This window comes from Antechinus flavipes, chromosome 1 (genome assembly GCF_016432865.1).
Source record: "Antechinus flavipes isolate AdamAnt ecotype Samford, QLD, Australia chromosome 1, AdamAnt_v2, whole genome shotgun sequence".
Lineage (NCBI taxonomy): Eukaryota > Metazoa > Chordata > Mammalia > Dasyuromorphia > Dasyuridae > Antechinus > Antechinus flavipes.
In genome coordinates this window covers 524,086,383-524,106,262 of record NC_067398.1, presented here as the reverse complement: position 1 = coordinate 524,106,262, position 19,880 = coordinate 524,086,383, and the positions used below count along the sequence as shown (strand labels likewise).

Genomic DNA, 19,880 nt, shown 5'->3' with positions numbered 1-19,880 from the left:
TTTAGCTTTGTTTTTGAGACAACAGAATAGATTCTCAGTAATTATTGTGAATAGTCGTGTTTCATATCATTAGTTCACAGAAAAAGGCAGGCAAATCTTTAATATTGAGTCACTGAACTGAATGCTATACTAAGGTAGGGAACAATTGAAGGTGTGATTGTCAAAGGGATAACGATTCATTTTTGAGAAGAACTGATGAATTGTTAGAGATCTTTTGATTTCTGAATTTTATTTCAAAACTGAATTGAAGAAAAGACTTAAATCTTTACTGATATCTTGTTTTTATATCATCTACATTTCTCAGCATCTCTTCTCTATCTTCCTTTCAGAGAGCTTGAAGAATTAAAAAAAGTCTGACTTTGTTAAAATACTGTCTTAAAAGAATTCTTTAGTTTAATGTTTTAGACTTTTATCTAATAAAATATCTAATAAAAGTCTTATGAGCTCAGCATGCAAGCTGAAATTCCCACTTACTTTTTTTTACCTTACTTAAAAAAGAAATAATAATCAAAGTATCTTATTCTCTGATTGTACTTCTGAAATAAACTTTTTTTTTTTTGTTCTAAGAGTACTTGTCTTTCTATAACTGTTCTTTTAACTTATTGAAAATTTTGCCTGTCCATTGTCTTTATTTACACAATGGCCTTTGACACTTGAAAGGAAATATGGAGAAACTGTATTTCAATGCTGCTACTTTAACTTTTGGAGTGATAAAGGTATTTGGAAAATACCATTTGTGAATTCTGTAGCTTTTAATTATCTTTGGTATTGTTAAACTTCCTGCTAACTGCCATGATCTTACTGAAAAGTAACATTATGTGAGCTCTAATTCCAAATATGTTGCCATAATTTTTGAATTGTCTAAATTTTTTCTCTTTAACTTTTAATCTTTAGCATATATTATTGTGAAAATTTGAAAAAAGTTTTTCTCATTGATATTTAACTTTAGTTTTTAATGATATGCCTATTATTGTTAATATCTAAAGTTATCTCTGCTTGATAATTACTCTTTTCCTTATTCTGCAATGTAGTCAAACTAGTCTTCTCTCTTTTCTTACAGAATTTAGTCTCTTACCAGTTAAGAAGTAGCTAGGTGACACAGGGATGGAGCCTTGGGAGTCAGGAAGGCCTGAGTTTGAATGTAGCTTCAGGCACTTAGAAGCTGTATGATTCTGGTGGGCAAGTCATTTAACCCACAGCCTCATTTCCTTATCTAAGTTGAAGAAGGAAATGGCAAACCATTATAGTATCTTTGCCAAGAAAACCTCAAATGGGGTAACAGAGAGTCAAACAAGACTGAAATGACTCCACAACAATATCAGTTAAATTACTTTTCAGCTAAACACTAGAGATTTGGTGACAAAATGGAAATTTCTGTGGGAACTAGTATGATTATTCATCTTTGTTCATGACAAATGTTTCTTACTGAATTAACTTCTGTAATCTATTTAATAGTATGTAAACACATATTTGATGGGAAAAAGATCCCATTGAAGATGATAATACAGACCTGAAAAATAAGCTGTGGAAAAAATGTCATTCTGGGGGCCTTTGCCATCAAACTATCCTGTTATTAAGTCTTATGAAATATTTGCTTGACTGCAGTTATAGGTATTTTGCCATATCTTTGATGTAAGATAGAACTCAGTTTGTTTTACTTGTCATTTTGTTATTAATGAAAGAGGGAAAATTATTCTGAAGTTTGATGTTTGTAAAAATAGCTCTATTGTGAACATCTGAAAAAGGAAACAGTGCTGACAAATAGCCAGTATGACTTCATTAGGAACAGGCCCTGCAAGGCTAATCTTGTTTTATTTTTTGACAGATTTATTAAGCCTACAGATCAGGCGAATACTGTAGATGTAGTTTTCCTTCGAGTAGAGGCTAGGTACCGACTTTTTTGTTTATATTATAATGGGGAATCCTATTGAATATGGATTGAAATTGAGAGCCTCTGAGAATATTTCTAATGCGGCACTTATGTGATTCTGTGCTAATAATTTTGTTTTGTATTTTATTAACAGTAAATCACACTGTGAAATGTTTGAAGTTTTCCACATTTCCTTGGCTGCCACTCACTGCAACAGATAGACATGTTCTTTGTTCTAATGAAAGGTATAGTAGCTGAAACATTTAAATTATTTTTATTTTAGATGGTTCTGTTCAGTGTCCTATATAATAATAGCTTATTAATTTTTAAACTGTGTCTAAATTCAGTGAAGTGAATATATTGAAATCAGTTTATGTTCACTAAATTTTTATCATATGAATCTGTATGTCTAAAGTTCCTTATGTAATATATGTTACCTGATTAGGAATAATAATGTTGCCTCAGGAGTCAAAGACTATTATATTTTCTAGGACTGATTAGTTATATAAAATTTTTTTTTACATTTTTAAAACTTATTTCATTTTGAAATTCTTAGTTTTATGAATTATTTTCCAAAATGAAGTGGTTGTTAACTCTAGACTGAATAAAACTAATAATGACTTGCTTGAAATAAACCTCAAAGAGTTATCCAATGGCAAAAAAGTTTGATTAAATAGATTTTGGAATAGAATTTCATTTTTTTGGTGATTTAAAAAAAATTGCATTTTTTATTTCTACAAGTACAACTATTAACCCACTATAATAAGACTTACCTCTGAATTGTATTGATAATAGTAGTGATACAGTCTCACATCCAAAAGGGACATTTATGTCCCTTGTAATAAATTGTATCCAGCAGATGATTTGTTTAGAGTAGATTTCTACTTTGTGATTGTGAAAGAAATTAAAGTTGATTGACCACTGCAGAGTTGAAATTTATAATTTTGATCTTGTTATTTTTAAACTACATCCAAAAAAATGTTGCAAGGACAGTATTGTAGATGATTTTAATTTAGTCTGAATGATCAATAATAGTCTCTGAGTTGTTTTTTTTTTGGCCAGCTGATCTCTTTTGTCTTTACTCCATCATCCATAAAACAACCAAAACACATCCTGTGAAGAAATCTCTGTAGATATATCTTGGAGAAAACATAAATTTAACTAGACATTCAATACTCTTCACTCATTTATGTATCACGTGCATGTCTTTTTTTTTTTTTAAACATGATAACTTTATTATATTTAAAATGAATAGCAAGTTGTATATATGATAGATTTGTAGTTTCATGTGCATCACCTTTTTTATTATACTGTTTTTAAAATGCTTATATAAGTCCATTAATTGAAAATAATGTGTATATGTATGTACACACATATATATATGTGTGTGTTTTATTTATATAATACATAACTTTAAAAAGAAAGACTGAGAAAACAATTTAGCTTGATAACTGTCAAATTACTAATAATCTATTGGGATCTATGGGATTAAAATTTATATGAAAAATACTAGAAGAACCATTATTTTAGTTTTTTTCTAATAAATTTATTTTTAATATACGTTGCTTTAATACATATAAATCATGTTGGGAGAGAAAAATCAGAGCAAAAGAGAAAAACCATGAAAGAGATAAAAAAATTAGAAAAAAAAAATGAATATAGCAAGTGTTGATTTATATTAGGTCTCTTTAGTTCTTTTTCTGAATGCAGATGGCATTTTCTGTCCAAAGTCTATTGGGACTGTTTTAGATCACTGAACCACTGAGAAGAGCCAAATCTTTCTTAGTTGATCATCACACTTTCTTGCTGTTCTTATGTATAATGTATTCCTGCTTTAGCTTGTTTCACTCAGCATCAATTCATGTAAATCTTTCTAGGTCTTTCTAAAATCAGCTTGTTGATTATTTTTTTATAGAACATTAATATTCCATTACCTTCTATATCACAACTTGTTCAGCCATTCCCCAACTGATGGGCAGCCATTCCTTTTCCAATTCTTTGCTACTACAGAAAGAGCCACTACAAACATTTTTTGTGTATTTAGGTCCTTTTCCCTCCTTTGTGATTTCCTTGGGATTACAGACTCAGTAGTGACACTGCTAGGTCAAAGGGTATGCACAGTTTGATAGTCTTTTGTGCATAATTCCATATTGCTCTCCAGAATGGTTCTGGAAAATGGATCATTTCATAACTCCACCAACAATGCATTAATGTTGCAGTTTTTCTCACATCTTTTCAACATTTCTCATTATCTTTTCCTGTCATCTTAATCACAGAGGTGTGAGGGGGTGTCTCAGAGTTGTTTTAATAAGCATTTCTCTAATTAATATGAGTAGTAATTTAGAGCATTTTTTCATATGACTATAGATAGCTTTAATTTTATCATCTGAAAATTATCTGTTCATATCCTTTGACCATTTATCAATTGGGGAATGATTTATATTCTTACAAATTGTACACAGTGCTTTACATATTTTAGAAATGAAATCTTCATTAGAAATATTGGCTGTAAAGATTTTCCCCCAGCTTTTTACTTCTCTTTTAACCTTGTTTCTGTTGGTTTTGTTTGTGCAGAAATTTTTTAATTTAATGTAATCATAATTGTCTATTTTGCCCTTCATAATGTTCTCTTTGTTCATAATGTTCTTCTTTCATCATAAATTCCTCCCTTCTCCAAAGATCTGATAGATAAATTATTGCTTGTCTCCTAATTTGTTTTGAAAATTGACCGTACATCTGTGTGTCCATATTGTTTTTCTTAGTAGAGCATAAGCTCCTTGAAGGCAGGGTCAGTTTTGCTTTTATCCTTCTATTTCTAATACTTAGCATTGTGATCTGAAAAGGATACTTTTAATATTAATGTTTTAAAATTTAGTTTAATATAGTTTAATACATATTTAATATAGTTTAATATAAAACTAAAAAAGGTGAATATCTGTATCTCAGTTAGGATCCTTTCCTTTTCTGTGCCCTCCAAGTTAGCCATAACTTTGTCTGAGATTATGATTGCTACTACAACTTTTTTAATATCAGCTGAAGCCTTATACATTCCACCCTAACCCTCTTACAAGGTGTCAAGAGTGCCTTTGTAAGGCTGAGTTATGGCATGGAAAGACTCAGTCTTATGGAACATGTTCCTTCCTTTGTCTCTTAACACATTTCTACCTCTAGCAATGAAATTTCCTATAATGAAATGTGTGGTTGAAATGTGCCCTTTAATAGAGTTGTGAAAAGTATTTGATGATTTTTAATGTGGAAGCAGATTGTTTTGTAAATAATGTCTTGATTTATTTTAGTTCTTTAAGAAGTAGTAACTTCACTTTAGTCTGGAATACATGTGAACTGTTGGAAGATGTTATCATGCAAGATTTTCCTCCTGAGATTTTCCTTCATCGGCCTAAGATCATTCAGGTAAGAGTATTTGGTAACATCTTTATATCTGCTAAAATATTTGGTAAAATTTGTATTTTAAATTAGTGAGCAATTATCAATAAGACAAAAGCAAAATGAGGATCTCTGAAGAGAATTTTATAAATAGTGATAATAATAGTAAACTTTTATATTTTAAAATAAAGTACAACCCAAAGCCCCTAACTTCTGGGAAAAGAACTCATTATTTGATAAAAACTGCTGGGATAATTGGAAATTAGTATGGCAGAAATTAGGCATGGACCCACACTTAACACCATATACCAAGATAAGATCAAAATGGGTCCATGACCTAGGCATAAAGAACGAGATTATAAATAAATTAGAGGAACATAGAATAGTTTATCTCTCAGACTTGTGGAGGAGAAAGAAATTTGTGACCAAAGATGAACTAGAGACCATTACTGATCACAAAATAGAAAATTTCGATTACATCAAATTAAAAAGCCTTTGTACAAATAAAACTAATGCAAACAAGATTAGAAGGGAAGCAACAAACTGGGAAAACATTTTCACAGTTAAAGGTTCTGATAAAGGCCTCATTTCCAAAATATATAGAGAACTGACTCAAATTTATAAGAAATCAAGCCATTCTCCAATTGATAAATGGTCAAAGGATATGAACAGACAATTTTCAGAGGATGAAATTGAAACTATTACCACTCATATGAAAGAGTGTTCCAAATCATTATTGATCAGAGAAATGCAAATTAAGACAACTCTGAGATACCACTACACACCTGTCAGATTGGCTAAGATGACAGGAAAAAATAATGATGAATGTTGGAGGGGATGCGGGAAAACTGGGACACTAATGCATTGTTGGTGGAGTTGTGAACGAATCCAACCATTCTGGAGAGCAATCTGGAATTATGCCCCAAAAATTATCAAACTGTGCATACCCTTTGATCCAGCAGTGTTTCTATTGGGCTTATATCCCAAAGAAATACTAAAGAAGGGAAAGGGACCTGTATGTGCCAAAATGTTTGTAGCAGCCCTGTTTGTAGTGGCCAGAAACTGGAAAATGAATGGATACCCATCAATTGGAGAATGGCTGGGTAAATTGTGGTATATGAATGTTATGGAATATTATTGTTCTGTAAGAAATGACCAGCAGGATGAATACAGAGAGGACTGGCGAGACTTACATGAACTGATGCTAAGTGAAATGAGCAGAACCAGGAGATCATTATACACTTCAACAACGATATTGTATGAGGACATATTTTGATGGAAGTGGATTTCTTTGACAAAGAGACCTGAGTTTCAATTGATAAATGACGGACAAAAGCAGCTACACCCAAAGAAAGAACACTGGGAAACGAATGTGAACTATCTGCATTTTTGTTTTTCTTCCGGGTTATTTATACCTTCTGAATCCAATTCTCCCTATGCAACAAGAGAACTGTTCGGTTTTGCAAACATATATTGTATCTAGGATATACTGCAACATATCCAACATATAAAGGACTGCTTGCCATCTAGGGGAGGGGGGTGGAGGGAGGGAGGGGAAAAAAAATCGGAACAGAAACGAGTGTCAATATAAAGTAATTATTAAATAAAAAATAAAAAAAAAATAAAGTACAGATTGTTACATATTCCAAGGACATTCATTTTAAAAAATTGGTTAGTGGCAGCCTTCTGTGTGGGAGCTCAGTTCATGGTTACCATGTGAAAAATGATTTGAACTCCTTAAATTTACCGTGTATGTCTGGAACAGAAGGGATCTTGGGCAGTAGTCTATCTCTACAATATTTCTTTCTGCTGCCTATTCCTTTTTCTGTACTCGTATGTGCATCATTTTTGTTTAGGGGCTCCCTTCTTGTCTGGACTATTCTAATAGCCTTTATGCTTTCAGCCTTTTGTTTCTTCAAATGGTCTTCTATACACCTGATCAAAGAGTATCCTTAAAGCTCACTTCTGACTATATTATTCCTCTATTCAGTGAAGTTCAGTGACCTCTAGATTGAAATGCACAATCCTTATGTTGCCCTTCACAATCTAATTTCAGCCTAACTCTCCTAAATTTACCTCAAATGACCACTCTTGACATAAGCCAGATTCTATCCAAATTAGACTTTATATTCTTTGAACTTGGTTTTACATCTTGACTTTTGTATAATCTGGAGATAAAATAAATTCCATTGCTGTCATGAATTTCCTCTCCAAATCCTTAGCATTCAGGTTCCATGCAAGATATTTCTTGATCCTCCTAGCATTTAGTATACTCTCCTCATATCCCTTGTAGTTACTTATATATTTTCCTGTTGTTTCTTGCAGTATAAAACTCCTTGTGGGCCAGAACCATTTTTAAATTTTTATGTTTGAAACCCTAGTTAGATTAGTCCCATGTATGTTGTAAATCGTTTCAATCTTGTTGGACTCTTCATGACCCCATTTATGGTTTTTCTTAGCATTGATACTGGGGTAGTATGCCATTTCCTTTTCCAACTCATTTTGCAGGTGAGAAAGTGAAGTTAAGAGAGTAAAGTGGCTTGCTTAGGATCACATAGCTTGTTAAGTGTCAGAGGCTGAATTTTAACTCATGAAGATGAGTCTTCTGTTTCCAAACCCAGTGCTCTATTCACTGTGCTACCTAGCTACTCCTTGAATGTAGTAGGACCTTAATGAATGCTTTTTGAATTGAATTGCCTCTTTAAATTACTTCCACTATATCTTTAAGGATAAAGGACATTGGGCAGGAAATAATGGCCTGTACAATCCATTTACATTTTCATGTGCATCCAGAAATGCTATAGTATTTAGTTTGAGACTCATCAGTTAATACTACATGATCACCTTATTGAAAGATCTTATATAGTATATTCTCTGAGATTGAAATGAAATGAAATGCTTCATGTTCAGTTTTTCACTATTGGTAATTGAAGGATAATGAAAAATGATTTGATAGTGAATTCTTTTAATATAGGAAAGCCAGGACAATTCAACAATGCAGAAATAGAGATGGAGGAAAGGCTTACTAATTCCTTAGAAGATGAAGACTTTATAAGTCTAATTGAAATATTCTGTTTTGGGAAATCTTCAATTTTTTCCTTCTTAATCCTTTTTTTATATATATAGTTCCCACTATTAGCAAACTTTGATTCTCTTTTTTTCAATTCTTTTCTTATTTTTGATTCACTTCTATACTCTAGTGCAGTGGAAACAATTTAGAACTTGGAATTGAGAAGACAGGTTCAAATGTCACCTCTGCTGATGACTATGTTACTTTATTCAAGTCACTTAATGTTTGTAAGTTTTAACTTTCTCATTTTTCAAATAGGGGATACTAACATTTGCATGACATGTCTTACAGAGATGATGTGAGGATAGCACTTTGAAGGCTATAATTTATTTCTTATTATTTCTTATTATTAGAATAATATTTCTGTTCTAAATAATTTTTGACCTTTTGGTTCATGTTCCTGGATAATATTTATAAATTTAATTATTTCTCTTCATAAAAGGGCTTCACTCAACATAAGAAAAACTGCATACATTTAGCTTCTGTAATTTATTTGTAGACAACCCAGCTATGTTCTCATAATAATTTTTATTGTTATTTCTTTCAGAATCTATTATCCCTGTTGAATCTGGCATTTGGAAGAGATGAGCAACCACACTTAGCATTAAAAGCAATGTCATGTCTGCAACAATTGTGCATGTATTTGAGAAACAGACTTAACTTTCACAGAGATCCAGGATTTTTCTCTTTAAAGCAAGGTCTTTTTATTTATTTATTTTCTTTAGATTCTGGCTATATGTGCAGCTACAACGGAAAAAATTCACAGCATGTAATGCTATAGAATAGAGCTTGTCAAACTTAGCAGTACAAAACCCATTTTTTCTCCACAAAGATTCATATATTTAAAAAGCAGAGATTATATATAAATAATAGAACTATTCCAGATTTCTTTTTCTCCAAGTATTTACATTTTTCCAATCTTATACTGATGATGATAATGTAACCAAGGTGTTCTTGGGAGCTAGTGGCCTTAATTTTGTTTCTAGTTACTATCACCTTTTTATTTTTATTTTTTTTTCATCTGCTTTATATGCTGATGAAACAATGACTTAATATTATTGGTTAGAAGGGAATAATATGCTCATTTTAATTTCCTTGCTCACCAACCTTTTATTTAGTTTTTTTAAAATAGTATGTTAAGTGTTTAGTAGTATGAAAAAAATTAATACACCTGACTTAGAAGTAAGAAGTTTGTGCTTTTAACTGGATTTATATTATGGAATTTTAGGGTTTCAGATTTTAGAAGGATGTTAGGGGTCATCTAGCTTAGTATCCTTTAAAAGAAGTTTTACTGATGCCTTTTTTTTTTTTTTTTAAATAAAAACATTAGAGCAGTGGTTCTCAAACTTTTATTCTTAGTATCTTGATGTTGTTAAAAAACTATCGAGTGTCTTCATGTTGTTAAAAAACTATTGAGGATCTGTTTGTTTAAAGAGTTTTTGTTCACATGGGTTATATTTATAGCTATTTACTATATTAGAAATAAAAAATGATTTTGAATTTGTAGACCCTCTGAAAGGGTTTCAGAGACCCTAACCATTCTTTGGACTACATTTTGAGGACCACTACATTAGAGCATTTGCCTATAAGATTTCTCTCCCTGATGAATGATGAATTGACTGCTTTTGAGAGCATATTGAATAGTTTTATACTGACATTTTCTCAGTGACTTTCCATTATGATTTCAAAGATGTTATCATAGGAAAAACATTGATTTCAATAAGTAAAAAATTATGTATAATGCGTGTTGATATACATTTTGAGAAACTTTCATTAATTTTAGGCACATTATCTAAGAATTTGAAGGACAAACTTGGAGTTTTTTTAAACAATAAAATTCCTAGGAGGAGTATCATCTTGGCCTTGGCTAAAAGTTTACTGCATATACCAGAAAATATGAAGTGGGAAGGAAAAAATCCTGTCAACTATATTTTCAGTCAGTTTAATAAGTTCAGCTTGATTTGAGACAGGAGATATTGATAGAAAGATCTTACCTGGTTGTTAAGATTATAGCAATTGGGAAAAGCAGGTGATTATTACTTGAGTAACAGTAGAAACATTGATGTGGTCCTTCAAAAGAAGGTTGAGAATCTTAGTAGGATAAAGCAGAGTAGAAACTACCACATGTAGAAATCTACTATAGAGCATTACTATAGAAATTCATGATTACTGAGGAAATATCAATTACTTTCATAGAGCCTACATATTTTGTTACTTCTTAGAGTAAACATTTTCTCACCACTTTGGGCTTTCTTTAACTCTTCTGTGAGAAGACAGTATTGTACTAAATTATTTCTAAGATTTCTGTGAAGAATTGAGTTGTGGACTATTTTACTAATTTCTAATATTGCTCTTGTATGTTTTAGCATAGTATTTCTTCATAATTAATTGTGTGTATACTTTGTATAAGGGAAAATTTTGGGTAAGAGAATATGAGTATAACTTTAGGGAAGAATGCATATTTGCTTATATTTGAAAGGAATTTTAGCCAAGGATTAAAATCTATCCGTATTCATTTGCTTATTTCTAAGCACCATCAAGTGATAAAAATAGAATAACTGTCAATAGGATATCAAAATAATATTTGTGACTTTTGATTTCTGGATTACAGAAATTTTGAAACATTAGTTGAAAGCAGAATATGATAATAAATTGCTGTCACTTTGTCATGACACCTCACAGTTGCTGTGTCATTTCTCTTTAGAGAGATTTCTTCTTTATAGTCAGAAGGATTCACTAAATGGAAAAGTCACCAGAAGTTGCTTTTTCAGACAACTCAGAAGGTTTAAGTAGTCCTTGATTTGTAGTTCTGAAATTTACTATTACTATCACTGACAATAAATGATTGCTTGATAACTAGAAATTTCTGAGTATCATGTATCCCATTAAGAAAATATTTATAGTTTTGACCAAGTCAGCAGATAACTCTGAATATATTTTTGCACTGCTCCTATAGTAGCCTATGTAGTTAATAATGAAGGTGAATTATATTGACTGTAGAATTTCAAATACTCATTTTTAAGATATTCAGTATGAAAATTGTTTCTTTGCTGGGCATAACTCTAATTCTATGCCAAATTAATAGAGCTATCATGAGATAGTAGTTTTAGAATCATGGGACTAGGGCTTTGATCTTCTCTACCCTGTTAATACTTGTATTTGTGACATTAGCATTTTAACTCTGCTGGGCATCAGTTTCTCTTTTAGGTTTTTTCCAGCTTCCAAATCTTTATGTGATAGCTGACATTTGTATCATACTTTATTTCAGATTTACAAAATGCTTCATTGCATTACTTACTTTTTCCTCTCAACAGTCTTTTGAGGTTGGTGCTCTAAATAGCATAGGCTTTTTTACAGATGAAGAATTTGAGGTTTAGAAGTCAAATAATTTGCCCATAATCATAAAACTAGTAAGTCTTGGGGTTGGCATTTGAATACAGATTTTTACATGTTCTAAGTCCATTGCTCTTTATACCACATCCTGTTACCTCAGCCAGTTACTCTGTATACAGGAAGCACAAAAAAAAAAAAAAAAAAAACAAAAATTTTAATTTCAAGTCTTTGGAAAAATTATATATATATTTTTCTAATGTGTATGGCTAATTTATACATTACTAATAATTATTTTTTTATTTTATCAGACACATTTTCCCAGAATTCTTCCTTGAACTATAGTCGTGAAGCAAGAGCTGCTCATCATTCCCAAAATACTTCTCCGGAAAGCAGTAGCCCACGGCCTTCAGTGGTTGGACATATAGGCTTGCGACCCAGAGGAGATGGCCAAGATTGGGATACAGTATCTTCCAGGTGACCTAAATGAAAGTGGTTAGATTAGTGAAATTATCTTAACAATTAGAATATCTCTTGTTTTTTTCATCTTGTTAATATCATAATGGGATTATATAAAGGATCTGTGATTTTTATCAGCCAATTAATACATTTTTATGAAGCACTTGCTATGTACTAGACACTGCTAGTCACTGGGGAAACAAGTATAAAAAGATGAAAAGAACAATCCATACTTTCAAGAAACTTTCATTTTAGTGTAGAAAGTTTCTAAAATGGGAACTTCCTTTCCCAAAACTGATTTTAACCCTTTTGAACTCATTTGATAAGTTCTAGGAAGTAAGCTGAAGCACATAGGGGCTAAGTAATTTACTGATGATCATCTAGTTGAGAAACATCTGAGATTGGATTTGGATTTTAGATTTCTTAATTATAGCAGCAATATTCTGACCACTGTTTCTTTTCCTTTTTTTTTTTGCTGAGGCAGTTGGGGTTAAGTGACTTCCCCAGGGTCACACAGCTAGGAAATATTAAGTGTCTGAGACCAGATTTGAACTCAGGTCCTCTTGACTTCAGGGTTGGTACTCTAACCACTGTGACACTTAGCTGCCTCTCTGACTACTATTTCTCAATGCCTCTGTGTTTCTGTTTATGTGTTAGGAAAGAAGAATTTCTGTCATTTTCTCTTTGAAGCAGTATACACATGTAAAACTAACTTTCAATTTTAGATATGTTTGTGAAAAGTGTCTTAGTTTTGTAAATGCCAACATTTTAATGCATTGAAGAAATATATTATTTTAAATATCTTTATGAATTCTATCATAAATCAAAAATAATATTTTAAAAGTGGATTAGCTTGAATTATTTTATAATTTAATATTTTTCTTTTGTTGAATTTGCTTAAAAACAAATTTAATGTAGATATGCAATGGTATTGATATGTTCCTTATCCTTAATCCAGAAGCATTTTGAAAACATTTTATGTTAATTTATGTACATGAGAGGCAGCATAGCATAGTAGATAGAGAGGCTAAGAGACATAAAGACCTAAATTTAAGTCCCACTTCTGATACATACTGACAAATCACTTAACCTCTTGTATTCGGCAGCTTTGTATATCTATAAATTATAAGAAAGTATTGATCTGCATTGGTAGGAAGAATTTTCTCATTTGGGAGTTCTCCATACCAAGGAAACAGATTCAGTCCTTACACTTTCTATATAAATTATATCATATCCTCATGTAGTCATTACCGTATATCAGATGGTGATTATGATCATCAACCAGGGATGTGAATTTTTTTTTTTTAATGTGAAACGGAGAAAATTTCAATTAGGTATTTTTTCCCTCTTTTTTATTCTCCTAACATGTAGTTCCTTCTTTCGAATTCTTTATGCTAAATGTTTATTGATATTTTCCCTCCTCACAGGAAAACCTCACAGGTATCTTAAGGCTTCTTTCTGTTGTGAAGAAGGCCTATTCTATTAAGTATTTAATGAGCAGAGCTTGTTGATTTCTTTGCAATGGTGGCACTTTATAAGGTTTAATAAAATTTATTTTGTGTTAAATATATTAATTATATTGTCTCTGCTCTTTTCCTTTGTGATCATTCTTTTCCAGTTAGAATTGGAGAAGTTGTAGTTGAAAAAAAATTGAAGTCATGTGAGAAAATAAAGCAATATTGGAAACTGTAAGAATCACTGAAAGACTACTAGATTATATGACATATCCTTTTTTGTTTTGTTTTGTTTTGTTTTGTAGGCAATTGAGGTTCAATGTCTTTGCCAGAGTCACATAACTAGTAAGTGACTAAGGCTGGATTTAAGTCAGGTTCTTCTGACTCCACTATATCACCGAGTTGTAGTTGCCCTGTGTCTTATCATTTCTGAAATTTCTAATTTAATTGCACAATTATACTTTAGATCTTTTGGTTTGTTTTTCTATAGAATTGACTCATATGATCAATGTTAAGAGTTTCTAGCATTGCTTAAATGTGTGATATGGTTCCAAATCTGGAAAAGCAAAATATATGTTTTTTTTTTTTTTTTTGGTTTGGTTAGAATTTTGAACCATTTTTGTAGAATTTAATTATATGTATTTGTTTAGGGATCGACAACTTATTTTGCTTAGGATTTTGGCAGTGAAAATAATCTAAATGTGGGCAATATGAAGCTTCCTTTTAAGCAAAATTATAAAGATATAGTAAATTTCTTCTGAGGAATAAGGATATATTTCTATCTCCAAATTCTCCTTATAGATGTGGTTTCATATTTCCTTTTGCCTGCCATAAATAGCCATCTAGATGTTGGACTGGCACTTCATACTGAACATACTTAAAACTGAGCGTGAACTCAGGTCCTCTTGACTTCAGGGTTGGTACTCTAACCACTGTGACACTTAGCTGCCTCTCTGACTACTATTTCTCAATGCCTCTGTGTTTCTGTTTATGTGTTAGGAAAGAAGAATTTCTGTCATTTTCTCTTTGAAGCAGTATACACATGTAAAACTAACTTTCAATTTTAGATATGTTTGTGAAAAGTGTCTTAGTTTTGTAAATGCCAACATTTTAATGCATTGAAGAAATATATTATTTTAAATATCTTTATGAATTCTATCATAAATCAAAAATAATATTTTAAAAGTGGATTAGCTTGAATTATTTTATAATTTAATATTTTTCTTTTGTTGAATTTGTTTAAAAACAAATTTAATGTAGATATGCAATGGTATTGATATGTTCCTTATCCTTAATCCAGAAGCATTTTGAAAACATTTTATGTTAATTTATGTACATGAGAGGCAGCATAGCATAGTAGATAGAGAGGCTAAGAGACATAAAGACCTAAATTTAAGTCCCACTTCTGATACATACTGACAAATCACTTAACCTCTTGTATTCGGCAGCTTTGTATATCTATAAATTATAAGAAAGTATTGATCTACATTGGTAGGAAGAATTTTCTCATTTGGGAGTTCTCCATACCAAGGAAACAGATTCAGTCCTTACACTTTCTATATAAATTATATCATATCCTCATGTAGTCATTACCGTATATCAGATGGTGATTATGATCATCAACCAGGGATGTGAATTTTTTTTTTTAATGTGAAACGGAGAAAATTTCAATTAGGTATTTTTTCCCTCTTTTTTATTCTCCTAACATGTAGTTCCTTCTTTCGAATTCTTTATGCTAAATGTTTATTGATATTTTCCCTCCTCACAGGAAAACCTCACAGGTATCTTAAGGCTTCTTTCTGTTGTGAAGAAGGCCTATTCTATTAAGTATTTAATGAGCAGAGCTTGTTGATTTCTTTGCAATGGTGGCACTTTATAAGGTTTAATAAAATTTATTTTGTGTTAAATATATTAATTATATTGTCTCTGCTCTTTTCCTTTGTGATCATTCTTTTCCAGTTAGAATTGGAGAAGTTGTAGTTGAAAAAAAATTGAAGTCATGTGAGAAAATAAAGCAATATTGGAAACTGTAAGAATCACTGAAAGACTACTAGATTATATGACATATCCTTTTTTGTTTTGTTTTGTTTTGTTTTGTAGGCAATTGAGGTTCATTGTCTTTGCCAGAGTCACATAACTAGTAAGTGACTAAGGCTGGATTTAAACTCAGGTTCTTCTGACTCCACTATATCACCGAGTTGTAGTTGCCCTGTGTCTTATCATTTCTGAAATTTCTAATTTAATTGCACAATTATACTTTAGATCTTTTGGTTTGTTTTTCTATAGAATTGACTCATATGATCAATGTTAAGAGTTTCTAGCATTGCTTAAATGTGTGATATGGTTCCAAATCTGGAAAAGCAAAATATATGTTTTTTTTTTTTTTTTTTTTTGGTTTGGTTAGAATTTTGAACCATTTTTGTAGAATTTAATTATATGTATTTGTTTAGGGATCGACAACTTATTTTGCTTAGGATTTTGGCAGTGAAAATAATCTAAATGTGGGCAATATGAAGCTTCCTTTTAAGCAAAATTATAAAGATATAGTAAATTTCTTCTGAGGAATAAGGATATATTTCTATCTCCAAATTCTCCTTATAGATGTGGTTTCATATTTCCTTTTGCCTGCCATAAATAGCCATCTAGATGTTGGACTGGCACTTCATACTGAACATACTTAAAACTGAGCGTGAACACAGGAACTATTATATCACTGATGTCTTATTACCCAGATGCATAATTTTTGCCTTCCTTCTTCTTCACTCTGTCACCTGCAGTTGATTACCAATTCTGTCAATTCTATTTTCAGGGCATTTAAAAAAATGGATTCTTATTCCTATCTTTTGTGTTTTTAATGTCACTAGATTTCCCCCTATATCTGTCTCCTCCCTTCTACTTGAAAAAGACTTTCAGTTTTATATCATGGTTATTTATAGAACATATCCCCTTTGTGTACCCCTTCCAAACTGTGACAAAGAAAAATAGTTAAGCAAATATCAGACCCAGTTACAGCATCTGACAGTGTAATACAACATTCTCCTGTAGTAGACCCTCATCACTGTACAAAGAGGAGCTTTCACAGTATTTCCCATCTGTTTCCTCATTTTTACTCTTTCTCTGCCTCCTTAGTTCAGGACTTATCACCTTTTGCCTAGTTTATTATAATGAACTTTTTACTGTTTTTCTGATCCTCATTTGTCTTCTTTCTGTCCATTCTTCCTTGCTTTCTAGATTGTTTTTCTGATGTATCATTTTGATCATATTACTTCTATTCAAAAACTTTTGGTGATTTCCCCTGCTTTTTAAACTAGGTGTAAATGTTTTTCTTGACATTCAAGGCCCTAGTAATGTAGCTTCATTTTTATTTTTCTAACCTTTACATAATCCCTCTTGTGTTTTATTCTAGCTATGCTAGATTATTCTGTTCTTTTTTTGTTTTACCTTCTTCTGTATCCATGGTGCCATCTATGAATAGAATAGACTCCTCTACAGAATCACATGATGAAAACCTTCTCTTTCTCAAATACCTCTCTGATTCCCTTACCCTAACAGTGCCTACTAATTGCGAGGAATATCTCTCTCCTCCAACTTTTAATTATCCTCAGTCTCCCCTTTTAATCCCCATTTGATCATTTTCTTCCTTTTAGCTATTTGTTTTTTATCCTCTTCTATTAAATTGCAACAACTCTATCTTATTTTATCATTGAATTCCTAGTGCCTAGGATAGTGCCTCATAGTAGGCACATAATGAATATCTATCAGCTGAATTGCTGAAGTTCATTTTTGGTCTTTATTATTGGCTCTACAGTGAAAGTAGTTCAGTTCCTAGACCTTCCATCCATTCGCCTTTGGATATGGTACTGAGTGATCTGCGAGAGCTAGAAATTGAGGACACATTGGAACTACAATTCAAGCAACTTAGTCTTCCCCAATTCTGCATCTTTGTCTTGGAATCAGCAGTCCCTCTCTTAAGAACAAGTGAGTTTATTTGAACATTTACTTCTTGGGGTCATTTTATATTAATATTTGTGGTGTTTTCTAGGAGTTTTACATCTTTTTCTTTCCTTATTAAAGTGACCACAAAAGGGCATTCAGTCTCTCTGAGATAATATATTTTCCTTGGACAGGTGTCAGAAAATAGAAAATAGAGGTTGAATAAAAATACAGGTAGCTATAAAGAATGCCATGTCACCAAGCTCTTCCACACAAAGAGAGTATATAGACAGTAGTAGTAGTAGTAGTAATACTACTACTACTGATTACACAGTCAACCAGCCAGGAAGCAACCTGATGGCAGAAGGGAATTACAATTGGGGAGAATAGAGCTGTATGCAGCTGGGACTACTGAGATACCCCCTGGAGAGGTGAAATCTGTTCCTCTCCAGCCTATGGACCGGCATATACCTCCAAACATTTTGAACACTTTTGTGCACAATATAAGATTCTACACACTACTGGCATACCCTTCAATCCTCAAGGTCAAGCAATAGTAGAAAGAAGAAACAGAGACATTAAGACACTCCTCCAAAAACAAAAGAAAGGAGGAGCCACGGGTAACCCTAGAGAACTTCTAAATTTAGTTCTCTATACCATTAATTTTTTAATCTTTGATAAAGATGCACTGGCTCCAGCAGACAGGTTTTATAACCCACCAGAAGAGCAGTGTCCAGTGCGAGCAGCTCCACTATCTTTAGATAATCGCCAGGTGATGTGGAGAGACCCAGAAAGTGGTGAATGGAAGGGACCAGATAGACTAACTGCTTGGGGGAGAGGATTTGCTTGCATCTCTACAGGTGGAGAAGGAATCAGATGGGTGCCTACGAGCCGCATTCGCCTTGTCCATCGCAGAAAGATGGAGCAGACCCTTGAAACAAAGGAGAAGACCCAAGAAATATCGGGTGGTTCTGTTGCTGATTGTGCTCATAAGAATTATTAGATTCCTGGCACATGAACTAATGGACAATGGAATCCTATTGGACTGTTTCTAGGACTTATGGACATGTGTAAATTTTCAGATTGATTCTTGTTATTTGTTACATTACTACTAGCCTGTGTTATATTGCTATGTGCTCATGTAAATTATGTATAATGCCTCCCATATTGATGGATTTATGTATACCATGTATATCTGTTACAAAGTTCTGGCCCATATTGATGGATTTATGTGTACCCCCTCAGAAACCCCCTATGTTTTAAAACAAAAGAAAGGGGGAGATGTTGGAATCCTTACTAACTGCTAAGTAATTAGAGTTGATCTAATCTTACAAGAAGTTGTTTTGGCCAGAACCTGAAACAAGGTACTAAGTAGAACTAATCAAGACAAGGCTTGTGTTCCCACCTTTACTCAAAGTCCACACCTTAAAGCTCTTTGGGCCAGAGAGCACTATGGGAGAAAACCCATAATCCCATTCTCTCAGAAGGTTCAGATATAAGGCGAGACAGCCATTCCAGAATACACTTTTTTCCTCTTGGCTGGCTGATCGCGCTAGACTCGAGAGAAACAACTCTGCTGCAGAGAACACTTTTGACGGACTTCAGTGGAGCTACGCCAGAAGCCCTCTCTCCGCGGCAAGTGTGGCTGGGCTCCCCAGAAGGAGATAAGAGAGATCTTCCATCTCTGTTGGAGGCAGAAGAAAACAGAGGCAGAGGCTGAAGGACAGAACCTTTGGATTTGGAGACATCCGAAGGGCTCTAAGCCTCTAAACCGGCTGTGCCCTGAGAAGAACAAACTCCAACATCTGAACTCTAACAGTAGTAGTAGTAGTAGCAGCAGCAACAGCTCAGGTACATTTAGTGTTATCGAGTTTTTGAGGGAGTTTCTTCACAACTTCATTGTGAGATATGTGATATAACTCTTAATATGCGTCAGATAAGAAAACAGAATCAGAAAAAGTCCAAACTTGGATCTTTCTTGACTTGGAAGCCAGAGCTTTTTAACTCTCTTTTGCTCCCTTTTATTCTGTCTTAAAGACTATATGATGATCCATTTTTTAAAATGCATATTTTAAACATCATTGAAAGCAGTGCAGCCTGAATAAATCAGAGAAGGTGGTCAGATTGAAAAGATAAACAAAAAAATACTTGGTCTTTCAGGAATTTTTTGTAGAGTTTTTCACTTCAAATATTCTTGGTTGTCTTGTACCATACTTTTATATAAAAATATCTTATATGAATACATTTTAAATTAATTTTTTTCTTCTTGCCATGATTAATATTTAATGAGAAGCTATCATATTGAAATCAACTTGAAAGCATATTTTTAGGGGAAAAATCCATTTAGTTATTAACAGTTCTTTTTTCCCATTTAGTTACA

The 19,880-nt window shown here is 32.4% G+C and overlaps 1 protein-coding gene across 1 annotated transcript in view; it reads left to right on the top strand.

Annotated features, from left to right (window-relative positions):
* RTTN (rotatin) overlaps positions 1–19,880 on the top strand; it is a 235,447-nt gene that overhangs the window by 6,555 nt on the left and 209,012 nt on the right. The window contains exons 5-9 of the mRNA XM_051973949.1: positions 2,025–2,115; positions 5,167–5,281; positions 8,872–9,022; positions 11,966–12,131; positions 17,376–17,545. Coding sequence (XP_051829909.1) covers positions 2,025–2,115; positions 5,167–5,281; positions 8,872–9,022; positions 11,966–12,131; positions 17,376–17,545 — 693 coding nt within the window. The remainder of the gene's footprint in view (positions 1–2,024; positions 2,116–5,166; positions 5,282–8,871; positions 9,023–11,965; positions 12,132–17,375; positions 17,546–19,880) is intronic.